This window comes from Melanaphis sacchari, unplaced genomic scaffold (genome assembly GCF_002803265.2).
Source record: "Melanaphis sacchari strain LSU unplaced genomic scaffold, SCAv2.0 Contig44_pilon_pilon, whole genome shotgun sequence".
Taxonomy (NCBI): Eukaryota; Metazoa; Arthropoda; class Insecta; order Hemiptera; family Aphididae; genus Melanaphis; species Melanaphis sacchari.
Window position 1 is genome coordinate 2,478,480 of NW_020271295.1, and position 14,942 is coordinate 2,493,421.

Below are 14,942 nucleotides of genomic sequence, written 5' to 3' on the forward strand. Positions count from 1 at the left end.
GACAAACAAACCAACTGTTATACTTAAGGAAAAAACTCTTCATCAAATATTTCACATTCATAATCTAGTAAACATTCCAAATGTTTCTATATCATCATAGTTTTAAATGAGTTATTTTATGAAAATATATTTGTAAACTATAAGCTTAGAAGTTAAGGCCTAAAGTTATCATTGAATTGTGATTATCTTTGAGTTAAGTATTTTTTAATTAATATGAAACTAAAATAATAAAAATCAATTGAAATATAATACTGTAAGTTATAATTTAAAATACTTAAAAAATAAATAATTTAATAGAAGTGGAATTACAGATATTAATAAAAGCAGTAAATATTGAATATTGGAAATATTGAATAATTCAAAAAAAAGTACTATTAATTACTCTTTATAATAAAATCTATTAAACAAAAATTATAAACTATAAATGGATAACATTAGTTTAAATCATACCTATATTAAAAAATAAAAGTATGTACTTTGTAATAAAATAATTTATAAAAAATATAGAAAACAAAATTGTACATTTTGCTTTACAAATTGTTGTTATTTAATTTACAAATATGTTACAATTATATTTTCTTATAATAAAATAAAATGTATAGAAAAAAAAATATACATTAGATAAGTATAATAGAAAAAAAAATTAAAATATTAAAATTGACATAGGTAAAGAATTAAGAAATTAAAATAGGAATCTGGAAAGCACAATGGTCAAAAGCGTAATATTTAGTTAAATTATTTTTACAATTTGCCGAAATAATATCAGTCATTAGTCAACATAGAATAAGTACCTAGTACTATTTAACTAATGTTATTTGTTCATGTATAAATATTATTTCTATTGTAACAAAAAATATAATACTAAAAATTTTATAATAAAATGCTGACATCTTACAATAAATAATGTAAGTAGTATATTTTATTTTTTAAACATACTACCTGCTAACTATACTTTCAACTAATTATTTCTTTAATATTAATAAAAGAATACATTTTTTTCCTAAAATCTATTTATACAACAATTTTAATTAAAGCTTAAACATAATAATCATAATGTTTAGAATTTTAAAACGCTCCACTAACAAAAAACTTTTAATAAGCAAAAATATAAAAATAATATATTAAGACAATTAAAGTGAAACATATTTTTAAGAACTGGTATAAATTAAATATAAAATGAATTACTTCACCAGTTAATTGATTAAAGTAAAGTATTTTTATAAATAAATTAAATAAATACATTATATATACTTGATACAAGTTCATCTAAAGTAATTAATAAATAATATTTCAAAATATTTAGATATTTATCTTAAATTATAATTTAAAAACACCAATAGTTATAGTACTGTTTATACAATAAAACTGGCATATTTTATGTTCAGTGAATATGTGGTACATAAACAGTTACATTATCTATTATGATTTCTTAATATTAATTTAATTAATTAATTAATAATTGTGAAGTAGAATAAATATTGTTTTCCTTACAATTTTAATTGGTAGAAAATATTTAAACTGTTTTCTATTAATTTATGATAATAATCACTAGTTAATAAATAATAATTAAACTATGTTGGATTTACCCTGTTAGGTATTTAATTTTGCTTGAAATTGCCTTTAATATGCTAATTACTAAGATGTATATGATACAGAAATTTTATTCAAAATAAAATATGGTGTGTTAACTTTAAATATTACATAATAATTTGGAAATTAAAATATTAATAATACTTGATAGAAATGTAGTACATCCTCACATTAAATAACCTAATAAACAAATAAAATCAGAGTACATAGTTAGAGGAACGTCTTATTTATACTTAAATTTATTAATAGTAAGCTAATTTTTAACAAACCCTTTAGTTATCCACTAGAGTGACATGTACACCCGATGTTTCCATTCGTTGTAATCGTTTTGGATCACAGTAAATTAAACAATTACCAACTTGACTTGTCTTTTGATTTAGTACGGAATTTTCACCGTCTTCATAAAATGTAATACCTGGTTGAAGAGCATATTTTTTCTTTTCTAATCGTTCTTTACTAGCAAATACATCGTGCCTTTCTGTTTTTTTCCATAAATAATAAAAATGAACAAGTTCACCAACTGTCCTTGTAGTCACTCTATGCTGTTGAATCAAATAAAAGTTTTTATTAAAGCAACGGATGCCATTTTCAAAATTTTTGCATTCTTCTTCTGACCAAACCATCATGGCTCTTCGACCAAACATTTGATCATTTAATGAAACTCGACGTAATGCTTCTTCAGTGTTAAATCCACATTGCAAAAGTAAAAATAACGCATTTTCATCATCTCGTACATGCTTGCCTTTAGGTAATATACTTATACCATGAGAAATTTGATGAATATGATGAAGATAGTCAGCAATAACTGCATCAGTTGTATTATGAGGGTCCCAAAGAAGTTTATCAACATTTTGGTACGGTGGATCATCTCCATACTTGGACAATCCATCAGGAATTTGTGCTTGATAATCGCTACCTACCATTATAGTCTTTTTCTTCACTTCATCAAAATCACTACCATCGCTATCATCAGTAGGATCAGAATAATCAGGGCGATCGTTTGTTACTCGCTTGGACATTATTTTAACGTATATATCTAAAAAAATAATATATTCAATAATTAATTACATTTTATTTAATTTTAAATATATTTGAAATATTACCAAACAAAATTTATGCTGAGATTGTTTAAAAAAATTATACACTACATTATTTAAAAAAAAATATTTATTTACGTAATATACTAGCGGTTCTTAACCTTTTATAGATCACAAATCTTTGATCAGACTTTTAGAAATCACAGACCCCTTTACCAATTTTTTTTTTCAAATACTTTTTTTTTTACAAAACATATCATGTTATCATAACCAAATTTATAATAGTTTTTAGTACACTTAATTTTTCAGAAAAAAAGTAGTACAAATAATATAAACTATATCTACCTTTTTACATAATAAGATATATTAACCATGAAAACAAAAATAAGAATTCAACAATATTGTAAAAATGCACTCATGTCACTTATTAACGTATGTTATATATTAAGGTTGTCGCAGACCCCCAACATGAGTATCACGGACCCCAAGGGACCACAGATCACAGGTTAAGAATCGCTGCAAAGTACAAGTAATTCTAGAATATATATTTTACTATCAATAATAATACATAACTAAAATTAATTAATTTTAATTATAATTACTATTTTTTTAAGAGAAAGTTTCTTTTTTGAAGTACATACAATAACAGTTATTAAATTATTATCCTCATAAAAAAATTAATTCTGACACTTAGATTAAAAATCGAATACTAATTGTCAATTCACAACTAAAAATACTAAAATAATCTTAATACGTATTCAAAGTTTTAATATCAAACATTTAAGCAATCGAACTATCCAAATACAAATTATAATTAATATATAAAACTATTTAACTATTGACAATAATAATATCGTAGATACTAATACTAAATAGTCGCAACTCGATAGTATGAAGTATGAACACTATGAACTAATTGTTTATAAACAAATAGACAATGCAATGCAATGTTACCAAATTCTGGTTCCTGATAAACATATGTTTTTAGTTTTTATTTTGTCACCGATTTATAATATTCCTACTACTTACAGATGATAATATTCTTTGATGATACTATTTCATGGAATAAAATCTATAATAATATTATTATTGTAGTTACTAATTATTACCCAAATTCGAAATTCATCTATCCGTCGTACAACGACTTTCTATAAAGTAAAATAATTATTTTGTATTTAAATATTTAATAATTGTTATTTATATATTATTTGTAACAAACTACAGAATCTTTTACATTTAAGAATATATAATAAATCATAATTTTGTTGAAATATATATTGTAACATAATTTTATAATAATAAAATAATAATTATTAAGCAGATGATTGATAGTTGACTAACGAAGATATAAATATAAATCTATAATCATAATTTAAAGAAGATCTTTATAATCGGCGCTATAAATCATTGACTTAAAATAAATAAAAATAAATAAGGAATAACTTTATATTAAGTCAAAGCACAGATGTTTATATTATAATATTATGTATAGGCAATAAAATGAAAAATAACACGTATAATAATACGTAAACATTTATGGGTCAATGGTTTAAGATATAAGCGAAACATTTAATTATAGACGATCGACGTCCTATGATATTTAATATTATGTTTTTTTAATATGTCTAAAAATAAAAATGTATAGTAAAATGAAAGTAAATAGGTAGATAAGGTTTATATATTTAATATGTTGATAACATGACAAATGTAATATTATGATTATTTTAAAATTTTATCACATGATCATGGTTGATAATATGATATACTTTATTTTATTCTAATTTAATTTGAATTATCTAAAACAAAATTCATTTTTACTATTCATTTTGATATTCTTTATATATATATATTAATATAGTTCGTAATTACATCGATTAATACTATAAACAATGGGTAAGAATAACTTGTTTTTATTCAAGTATATACGTTCAGTAACAAGGTTGAAGGAAATAATTACTTACTATGATCTATTTATTATTATTAATTTTTACTGAAAGTTTATTTTATTATATATATATTTTTTATTTATACTAATTATATTTTAATTGAGTGTTTCTATTACTAAAATTATTTTATTATATAAATGTTTAGCTGATAAGTCATTTATTGTTGATCTGTTTATTGTTTACAATATTATGAATAATATGCTAATAAGTAACAGTTGTGTCTATCTAAATTCATTAAAGAGATAATAATTTCTTAATAAATTGAAATCATTTTTAGTATTTTCAATTTTGGTTATTCGCTCTCAACTTTTTGTCCAAATGAGTTATTACCAATTTATTTATTAATTTCCTCTATAAACCTCTTACAATTTAATATCATTAATTCATTGGCATTACTTATTGTACCATAGTATTGAAAAGATTGTTTCATTTAACATATTTAATAAAGATAAGACTTAATATTCCCTTAAACCGATATCCTCCTGAAATTTTAGTATTATCTTACAGAATTGTCAATTTATCAGTAAATACCATAATGAAGACTTTGTTTTAATGATATATAAATATAGTAAAATATAATATGTTTCATTGTTTTGTTCTGTGTATTTAAGGTAACAAAATGTTATTATGTAATATTTATATTTAATACTCTAATCAATGTAGTATAGTAAGAACCAGGGTTTGGTGTTAAGAGAATGTTACACCCACATGGCCACATATATTATGTTGTCTCCATCTTACTAACACATAACATAGACAATTTAAGACTCAGATAAATTTTTTATTCTGTTATTTTGAGTACTTAAGTGAATTGACCTAAAATCAATTTTAAAGCAAGTTAATAGCATTTTAAAATTTTAAATATATATTGTGAGTATAACAATTTCTTAATAACTAATTAAACTTGAAATGTAAGATAAAAAAAATCATATTTTTTTGATATCCCTTTGATGAATTATAGTAAATAATAGAGAAAATAACATTTTATAATCTACCATCTTAAATACCTGATTTTCAGAACAATGTATTAATTTGTTTAAAAATTAAGTTGAGTTGTCAAGTTGAATTTATTATTTTTATTTCACTTATAATTTTAAGTATTATAATGAATAATGATAATAAATTGCATCATAATTTAATTTTAGATGTGTCATCAAACCCATCATCTTCACAAGCAAATGAAAATGAAAATCAGTATCCAGAAGTAAGAATTCGTCAAAATCCACAGACTTGTCATTTGCACAATGGAGATCAAACTGAACATAGACCGCCCCCAAATTGGAGAACAAGTATAAAAATGGATGAAAAGCTAACTATCTGCCGTATATATTATATTGCAGGATTTTTCTTACTGCCATTTTTTTGGTTAGTAAATTTTGTATGGCATTATAATGATGCATACTTAGCTGAACCATTTGAAGAACAGCCACAATTTAAGCGCTATGTTCTAAGATCAGGAATAGGCTTCATTTTTTGGTCTGTGTTACTTATTGGTTGGGTGTTTTACTTTCAAACACAAAGGAATTATCATAACTGGGACTATCTAACCTTTAATTTTCCTACTGGATCTGCTTAAAATGATTGTAGGATTTACTTATTCTCTGTTACATAAGTATTTTATCTTTTTTTTTTTATGTAATATTTAATAACTATTAATGTAAAAATAATAAATAATATTAATATGATTTTTATAATAAATATTAATTTTTAATTCCATACCTGTTAAAATATTGGATCAAATATTATTATTGTGCATTGTATGTGTATGTATATCTAATGATTTATGTCTTAATCAAAATAAAATTTTTAAAAAAATATAATTTCATATATATATCTTGGTTCTTATTTCTTTAATCAATTTTATATTCACCTATTTAAGTAAAATTAATTTTAAGGTTCTATGTGTTGTGTATTTGTAATTTTTATATTGGTCAAAAAACTAAAGCTTAATGTTAATTAAATTTGGTAAATTGTCTACACAATGAACTCCTATTTAACAAATTTCTCTCTAGTGAGAATTTATTTTTTGTTGAAACTTAATAATATAATAATATGGAAGTTTTACTGTGTATTTAAATAAGTATATTTATACTAATACTGATCAAGCTTACATTGTGTAATTAAAAATGTAAGTTATATTTTTTACAATAGATTGTGAGTTATTACAATGTATAATGAAAATGGGTCATGATTTTACCATTAATTGAAAAATTTTAAATTTAATTGTCAGCTATTAAATATTGCTCACTACTATGTACTTTTCATTGTATTATTTATAAGATTTTTTATGTTATTTATTTAACAATTAGTTATATAACCCAACTTCATCATGTAAAAAATGAACAAATATAAAATTTATACTTTAATCTGACCGAAAAGGATAATCTGCCTGTACGGGATTTTATCACTTGGAATGTTTTATAAGTAATTTCAGTTATACTCTCTAAACTTTCCAGATAGCTCTAAGAACAATTTTTGAAATTTTCATAATTTTTAAGTCTATAAATTACAAACATGAGTACAGTAACTAATGATAATTCTATATATAAACACAAAAATCAAATTCATATTTGAACCACCTTATGGCAATCTATAGATGTGAAATAATAAAACTGTAAAAACTCATGAGTCTCAAAGAATATACGTGAACAATTTTTATACTATTAAGTTACCACCAGCAATTTCCAAGTCTTTAAGCTTCATCTAAATGTATATTTATGTATACATTATTGTTGTTTATTTATTTAATAACTTTATAGGTATGGATTTGTAGTTTATGTATTCTTAGCTTATTTTTACATAGTTGACAACTGAATGATTTAAGATGAAAATTCAATTGATTATAATATAGAATAGGTATTAAAAAACATTAAACTATTTGTATAGGTGTTTGGAAGGAAGTGTGATAGTGAATATGAAATGACCCTGTTTATTATTAATAAATGATAATTATTAAGTCCAATGTCCAATTACATAGGTATGTTACTTAAACTCATTAAAATTATTTTGTATTATTACTGTACATTTGAATCATTATTTTACAAACTAAAATACAGTGTTTAAACTTAATGTACAAATTATCAATTTCCAAAACTGATTACAAAATTAAAAAATACCTACTGCGCAATATAATACATAGAGTAAATTGTATTATAAAGTCCAATTAATTTATAATCTTCCAATTAAAAATTGTTATGTAAATACTTAATTTATATATACTTTACTATCTAGAAGTGATCTATATTCCAGTTGTGATATCAGTGGCTCATCTCGAGTCTTTATGTTAAACCTAATTATATTATCATTTAAGTTTATTTAAAAAAGTTTTTTAGTTAATTTAAATCAACAAAAAATACTATAATAATTTAAACTAATAGTGATTTACACAGATCAAAAAAATAAATAAATATATAGTTATATTATTACTTATTACATTTAGTAATTACCAATTACCAATAGAAATAAAAATAAAATGTATTATGATCTTTAATCAGGATTTAATATTTTATTTAGGTAGGTCAAAAGTGATTTATTTTTAGATTATTTATTAGAATGAGTGAATAACTAGAAAATTCAGTTTTTAGAAAATAATTATCTAATGGGTAGGTGGTAATAGGTATACCTAATGAATTATATGTTCATAAATAATATTATTTGCGCAGAATACTTTAGAGCTTATCGTTAAATATCAATAATTAGTTTAAACTTTAAATATTATACTATATCAAATTATAGCTCATAGGATATACTGTAACAATGTATTTAAATGTATTTTAACAATTCAATTATATTATAATAGATGATCAATGGTCAAGTAATTTATCACGTGGTCATTAATAAATAATAATCAATCTGATTAAATGGTACCTACTAAAATAATAACAACTAATTTGATTGGTAAAAATAAAAATAGTGGGGCATAGAGTTTCCTATAAAATCAGAGTTTTAAAAGATCGATAGACTCGAAGCAGTTATTGTTGCACTCGAAGAACAATTTCAACAATTACGTTTTGAAAATCAGCTTTTATATTGTAATTCGTGTTTATATTTGAAACAATGCGTCTCGGTGAGTACAATTTATATTTATTTTTATATATATATATTTAATTTTAAACTATATAATATGTCTATATATATCTATGTATTTATAATTATACATGTATATTGTATATTTATATTTTTATGAATTATTAAAAATAATTTTTGATATCCCTTACATATACAATTCAGTAAAATAAAGTATAATTAATATTACATATACGATTAATTGAACAATAATTTTAGGATTGTTCTATATAGGTAGGTACTTATTGGAACGGAACCAAACAATCTTAATGTTTTTTGATTATAATTAAATTAAATGATAAAAATATATTTTTCATGAGTTTATTAATTAGCAAATATTTCTGAAGTTTATATAATACAATGCTTAACATATATAGAAATATTATAGAAATAGTACAAATTGCATTTACGGTCATAGAAAATTGTATATTTTATTTTGTATCTAAATTATTAACATTTGTGTTAAATTAAATTTTAAAGAAAATAAAAAATCAGTGGCTATCGTTGGTTGTGGAGCAGCTGGATTAGCAGCTCTTAAACACTTTACAACTGAAGGATCTCCGTTTACATGTGTGTCTTATGAGCAGACTGATAATGTTGGTGGCACTTGGGTATACACTGACAGAGTAGGCAAGGACAAATATGGCTTACCAGTTCATTCGAGCATGTACAAAAGTTTAAGGTATTTGATAGGTATTTATTAAAAGTATTCATATTTTTAATGAAAATTATTTTTTTTTCAGGACAAATTTGCCTAAAGAAATTATGGAACTTCCGGGATTTCCACATAAAGGTCCTGAAGACAAATCATATGTGGCAGCCAATGAAATGCTAAAATACTTGGAAGACTATGCAGATCATTTTGACTTAAGGAAACATATCAAGGTAATAACTAATAATATTTATAGATAGATATATTGTGAATAATTACTTATATACAATTTTCATTAAAGTTTCATCACCACGTAAAAGAAATAAGTCCTTTAGCAGGAGATCGTTGGCGTGTAACAGTAATTGATTTGCAAGAAAATATTGTGGAAACATTAGAATTTGATGGAGTTGTTATTTGTATTGGGTAATTTATAAATAATTTTTCTTCAACTCTATTTATTTTTTTAATTATTTATTACTAACTTTTTTTAATGTTACAGTAATTACAGTAATCCTGCTATTCCCGAGGTTCCTGGAATAGAGAAATTTTGTGGAATGAAAATTCATAGCCATGATTACAGAGATTCTTCAGTATTTAAGAATAAAAGTACTGTGGTAATTGGTTGTGGTCCCTCGGGATTAGATATATCATTTGATATTGCAAAAGTAGCAAAAAAAGTAATAAAAATAAATAAATATTTATTCTATCATTTCATTTCATACATTAATAAAAATGATAAATATTTTAGGTTTATTTGAGTCACCACAATCAGCGTGTTAAAAATATGAAGGTTCCATCAAATATGGTTCAGAAAGTTGATATTAAAGAAGTAGTAGAAAATGGAATAGTTTTTCATGATGGATCTTATGAACAAGTTGATTCAATTCTATATTGTACAGGTAAGAAAATTCTACTTAAAAAATATAACTAATAATATCATGTATAATGAAATAAATAAAAAATATTAGCTATTAAAATTAATTTTAATTATTTTGTTTTAGAAAAATAAAGAAATTGGCCTACTATGGCTATAAAGACATTTTATGGCCTTTTTTGGCACATATCATCAAAACGTTCATGTTACTATACTGGATTTTCTTCATTTGAATGACCTTTCAAAGGTCTAGAATTAATAAGATATTATTTTTAGTTATTTTATTTTTATTTCTAATCTTAAATTAATTTATACATATAATTTTATTTTAACATTTACTTTCAAATTATTTATTTACTTAATTTTGAGCAGGATACAACTATAAGTATCCATTCCTGAGCCCAGAATGTGGTATTCGTGTAGAGAACAATCATGTAAAGCCACTTTTTAAGCATATATTGAACATTGAACACCCTACAATGTACTTCATTGGAATTCCAACCAACACTGCTGGTTTCTGTATGATTGATTTACAGGTAATTGTACAAACTGTATATTGGAATTCCAATATTTGTAAACCTCATCAAATAAAATAAAAAATATGTCGTAATATGTTAAATACTTTAATTTATCAATAACTGGATTTTATTTATAGGTACAATTTGCTAAAACATTTTTAGAAGGGCGAGCAAAATTACCTAGTAAGGAAGAAATGATTGAGGATACACGTCAAGATGTTGAGTCTAGATTAGCAAGTGGATTGCGACCTAAAGAACTACACATGATGGGTCGTAGGTCAAAAGATTATTACGATTCACTGGCATCTTTATCGGGACTGGAATCAGTGTCACCTGTTGTTCTACAAATCTATTTTGATGGGATTGACAGATTTATGTGTGATTTCTCACACTTTAGAGAAGACAAGTATAAATTGTTGGATAAAGATCATTATATGGTTAAATTTCCAAATGAAGAAGAACCAGTAATGAGGAGACAAGAGATTGTTGTAGATTAAGTTTTTGTTTATAGCTTGATTACGATTTAGTTATGAACACATTCATTGTCTATACAAATGCGGGATATAGCAATAGAAATGTTATTAAACTATTTATTTAAGTTAAGTAGTTTTATATTAATTGAACTGATTTGTATTAAATTTGTATTTAATATTTTGTACTAGTTATATGTTTGTTATTATTATTTTTAATTATAATTAATTTTTTTTACAAGTAAAACTGTACTGTTTTTAATATTAGGGAATCCTGATAACATTTATAAGAAATATTTTAAAATGAATACTATATCGTCTATGTAAATGACTCCAGCCCATCATTATACAAAATCAATTATCCAAAAACTTGTTTTAAAAATATAAAACAAATTATTAGAGTAATAACACAACAACTTAGCAAAATGAAAAATTCCATAAACTTACGGTTATTAATACTTTTTAGTGAAATAATATTTATCTTTAAACAATTTCAAATATATGTACTCATATAAAATATATATTTTATAAATTTGTGCATTTTGATTAACACACTGCTTCAACAAAGTGGTAATTTGAAAGGGTAAGATTAAAAATCGCTTAATATTTTTGTTAAAATATTTAACGACATTAAATGAGAATAATTGTAATGACAATATGACATTTAGGTAGCATATGCCTACTCTCTGTGGAAATAAATTATTTAAAAAAAATTGATCGACTTGTATATAAATAATTACCCCAGGTAAGGAAAAGAATAACTGTATTAATTATTTATTTTCCTTCATTAATGACATTTTATTAGTAAAAAATCATAAGTAAATTAATAAATATTATTTAAATAGGTATAGAAAAATATTGTGATGGTTTTGTATGTATATTTTTTAGTTGACTAACCTAACTTATTGACTTATTATTTTATGAAATACAATATTTGTAAATAGTGTTACTGAAATAACATTTTTTAAACAATTAGGTGTTGAAAATGCGTAGGTAGGCAATTATATTTAATTAAAATAAGCTTCGTCTTAAATATAAATTATTACAATTTATTGATAAACTATCCGTTGCTCGTACAAAATGCATCCGTGTTAAATTTAGTTGTCTAATGCAAACATTTAGCGTACCTACCTGATGCCATATTATACCTTTTACTAGTATAAGGGCGTATGAACAAATAATATTTTTGGTTTCTGATATATCAACTTTGAACTTCACGTAGCTGGTCCTGTCCAGCATTTGCTTTTTTGACCATTTAGAGGCAGTATTTTTCTTAAATTATTTTTCATTTTTTATTGAACGACTCAAATTTGATTTATTTTTCAATCTAGACAAAACACCAACAGCTCAAAAAATGTCAATAGTGTAAACCGAAAATAACGAAAAAGTTTTACACTATTACAATAATATATATTATAAAATCAATAATGCATCAACTAAAATACTAATTTATTACAATAACCAATAATTAGTAAATAGTAAGTAACACTAATGAAAAATAAATAAATATCTTTGGTTGTATTAGCTGATTAATTAAAAAACTATATTACTAGATTTTTTATTAACTTATATAGAATCAGAAATAGACTTAAAAACTGTTTTGCAGCATACTCTTTCATTAAAAAAAAAATCATCAAAATAATTTTAATAATTAGATGAATAGTATTAGAGAACAACTAGGGGTGTCAAAGATTTTCATTTTCACATTTGTATACATTATACATAGAAAAATATATTTTTTTAATAATACTATTGAGTAACCTCATATAATACAATAGGTATCTTAAAGTGAGCTATGAATGTATACAGTTTAAAAAACAGTGCCTTTTAAAATTTGGGTGCGCGCGTGAGGTACATGCCCTGCACACCTGGTAGTGTATTGCGGCACTTATAACTTATAGTATTATGTTACATAATACATAATTTATGTACCTACAACAGTAGCGTACTTATGTTATAACTTATAACGTTATAATAATTAAAACATAATTTTTTATTATTTATAAACATTTAAATATTATTTTATAAGTATTCTAGTTAGTATACCCTTTTATGAGCCAAGAGTTTAGAATAATTATTTATAAATACCTATTACTATTAATATAAATAATAAGTACCTACATCTATAGAATGTTCTAGACGAAATGTTTGTAAAAGGTCAATTAGTTATATCCGTAGACCGTACCTAGTATAAAATATTATAATACACTAGGAGGTATGTTCACTTAATTACCCATGTCCTATTTTATCAAAGAAATCATTTTCATTGAAAATACAAATAAGCAAAATCAATAATAAGTAGGCAATAATTAATATTATTGTTTAATAGGTAATATTTATACATTTATTTAAAATAACTTAATAAATCTCATAGTTGTTGCCAGCATCCAAAATACTTAATAGTTAATATGATGTAATTATTGAATTTAACAAGATTAATAAACGATAAAGCTACATAGTATATTTATAGGCTATAATATAATAACAGTCTTAACTTATAAATCTATAATTTTCATATTTCGTGTCGGAATCTAGGAAGTAAAAAACGAGAAGGTAAAAACGACAAAGTAAAAAACGTCAAATGTGTTTTTACTTAAATATCACGTATAATCTTAAAGTCAATTATCAAGTTAAAATATCGAAAATTTAATGTTTAAAACCTAGTGATTATTATCATTATACTGTAATGACCCTGACATAGTTTTCTGAATATTTCCGATATATTTACTCACTCAATCATCAATGCCCAGACAAAACTACTAAACCTAGAGGCTTATATTTTGGAGGTATAAATCTTTAATGGAGTAGGAATGAGATAAGATAGAATTTCATTTCAACCCTATACTTATATAAGGGGTGAATAGTAGGTAACCTAACCTTGTATTGATATCTACGGAATTTCAAAAGCTTTTTATTAGATTTTTATTTCCAAAGCTGATCTATGAAAATACCTAAATATTAATTTCTGGATTTTATTCTAATCAACCCCTATAATTATATTTCATATTATTAAGATAATCAACTAAAAACCATAAATTAATAGTTAATATTTATATGTATAAACGAATATAAGATACAGGAGTATTCATAATTTTCTTAACTCGGGTACATAACATAAATGTCAAAGGTTCAAAAATGATTCATCATTTTAGATGAGTATACTACTTATATATGAGCATGCATATATAGTAAAACCTGGGCCTCAACAAGATGAAAACATTTTGAATCGCTTCCGAATAGAGCATACATTTACAACACACAATCACCTCATAGCCAGAATTAACCTTCTATATTTAAATCATGTGGAAGGCGGAACAGATTTCACAGTCAAACACATATTAACAGAAAGCCTCAAGTACGAAGAATCAAGAAATAACCACCAGATATCCCATATTCTAGAAGAAGTCCTTCAACCTGACCTTCAATCAAATATACATTATCAATTTTTTAAAATAAATCAAATTATACAACTTAAATAAGCCTTAATTTAACTATGAGCACGGCTAAAACATTAAAAATAGAAATATTAGAAATCATAATAAATTATCTTTGAATGAGACACACAAAATTATCCAACAGATTTCTTATAGCTAAAAAGACACGTCCCTCTATAGTCTATACGCATAAGTGGAAAGATCTATGCAAATATTTATTGTGGTGTTACCTTTACTAATAAACTTAAACAGATATTAATCAGATGCCACTGATACTAAACTGACTGACTCAAGTACTTATTTAACTTTAAGATTCCTGATAATCTCTAAACTTCTCTCATTCACATATAGACACA

General features: G+C 23.5%; 3 protein-coding genes across 5 annotated transcripts; 2 read left to right on the forward strand and 1 right to left on the reverse strand.

Moving 5' to 3' along the window:
• Positions 1-1,552: 1,552 nt before the first annotated feature.
• On the reverse strand, positions 1,553-3,413 carry LOC112597934 (mesoderm induction early response protein 1-like). 3 transcript variants are annotated; one of them, XM_025344186.1, is made up of 3 exons: positions 3,269-3,413; positions 1,860-2,626; positions 1,553-1,770 (listed from the first exon to the last, which is right to left on the reverse strand). In XM_025344186.1, exon 2 carries the CDS (start codon positions 2,607-2,609, stop codon positions 1,863-1,865), a length of 747 nt encoding a protein of 248 aa, XP_025199971.1. In that variant the 5' UTR covers positions 2,610-2,626; positions 3,269-3,413; the 3' UTR covers positions 1,553-1,770; positions 1,860-1,862. The 3 variants fall into 3 exon arrangements, with proteins under 3 accessions (XP_025199971.1, XP_025199969.1, XP_025199970.1); XM_025344184.1 differs by having other exon boundaries at positions 3,230-3,413; XM_025344185.1 differs by lacking the exon at positions 3,269-3,413 and adding an exon at positions 2,694-2,901.
• Positions 3,414-4,479: 1,066 nt separating this feature from the next.
• LOC112597935 (gamma-secretase subunit PEN-2) lies at positions 4,480-6,221 on the forward strand. Its single transcript, XM_025344187.1, has 2 exons — positions 4,480-4,520; positions 5,719-6,221. The coding sequence occupies exons 1-2, from the start codon at positions 4,517-4,519 to the stop codon at positions 6,147-6,149; spliced, it is 435 nt and encodes a 144-aa protein (XP_025199972.1). The 5' UTR covers positions 4,480-4,516; the 3' UTR covers positions 6,150-6,221.
• A 2,312-nt stretch (positions 6,222-8,533) lies between these two features.
• On the forward strand, positions 8,534-11,335 carry LOC112597930 (senecionine N-oxygenase-like). The gene is made up of 8 exons (XM_025344179.1): positions 8,534-8,639; positions 9,119-9,320; positions 9,382-9,523; positions 9,592-9,713; positions 9,790-9,967; positions 10,039-10,189; positions 10,537-10,700; positions 10,820-11,335. The coding sequence occupies exons 1-8, from the start codon at positions 8,630-8,632 to the stop codon at positions 11,177-11,179; spliced, it is 1,329 nt and encodes a 442-aa protein (XP_025199964.1). The 5' UTR covers positions 8,534-8,629; the 3' UTR covers positions 11,180-11,335.
• The last annotated feature ends 3,607 nt before the right edge of the window (positions 11,336-14,942 follow it).

What these genes read in the sequence shown, in the direction of transcription:
- LOC112597934 (XM_025344186.1), bottom strand. Translation starts at nt 2,609, where the DNA reads ATGTCCAAGCGAGTAACAAACGATCGCCCTGATTATTCTGATCCTACT.
- LOC112597930 (XM_025344179.1), top strand. An exon ending in GGAGTTGTTATTTGTATTGG is followed by an intron (nt 9,714 to 9,789) that starts GTAATTTATAAA and finishes TTAATGTTACAG; the next exon opens with TAATTACAGTAATCCTGCTA. An exon ending in TCTGTATGATTGATTTACAG is followed by an intron (nt 10,701 to 10,819) that starts GTAATTGTACAA and finishes TTTTATTTATAG; the next exon opens with GTACAATTTGCTAAAACATT.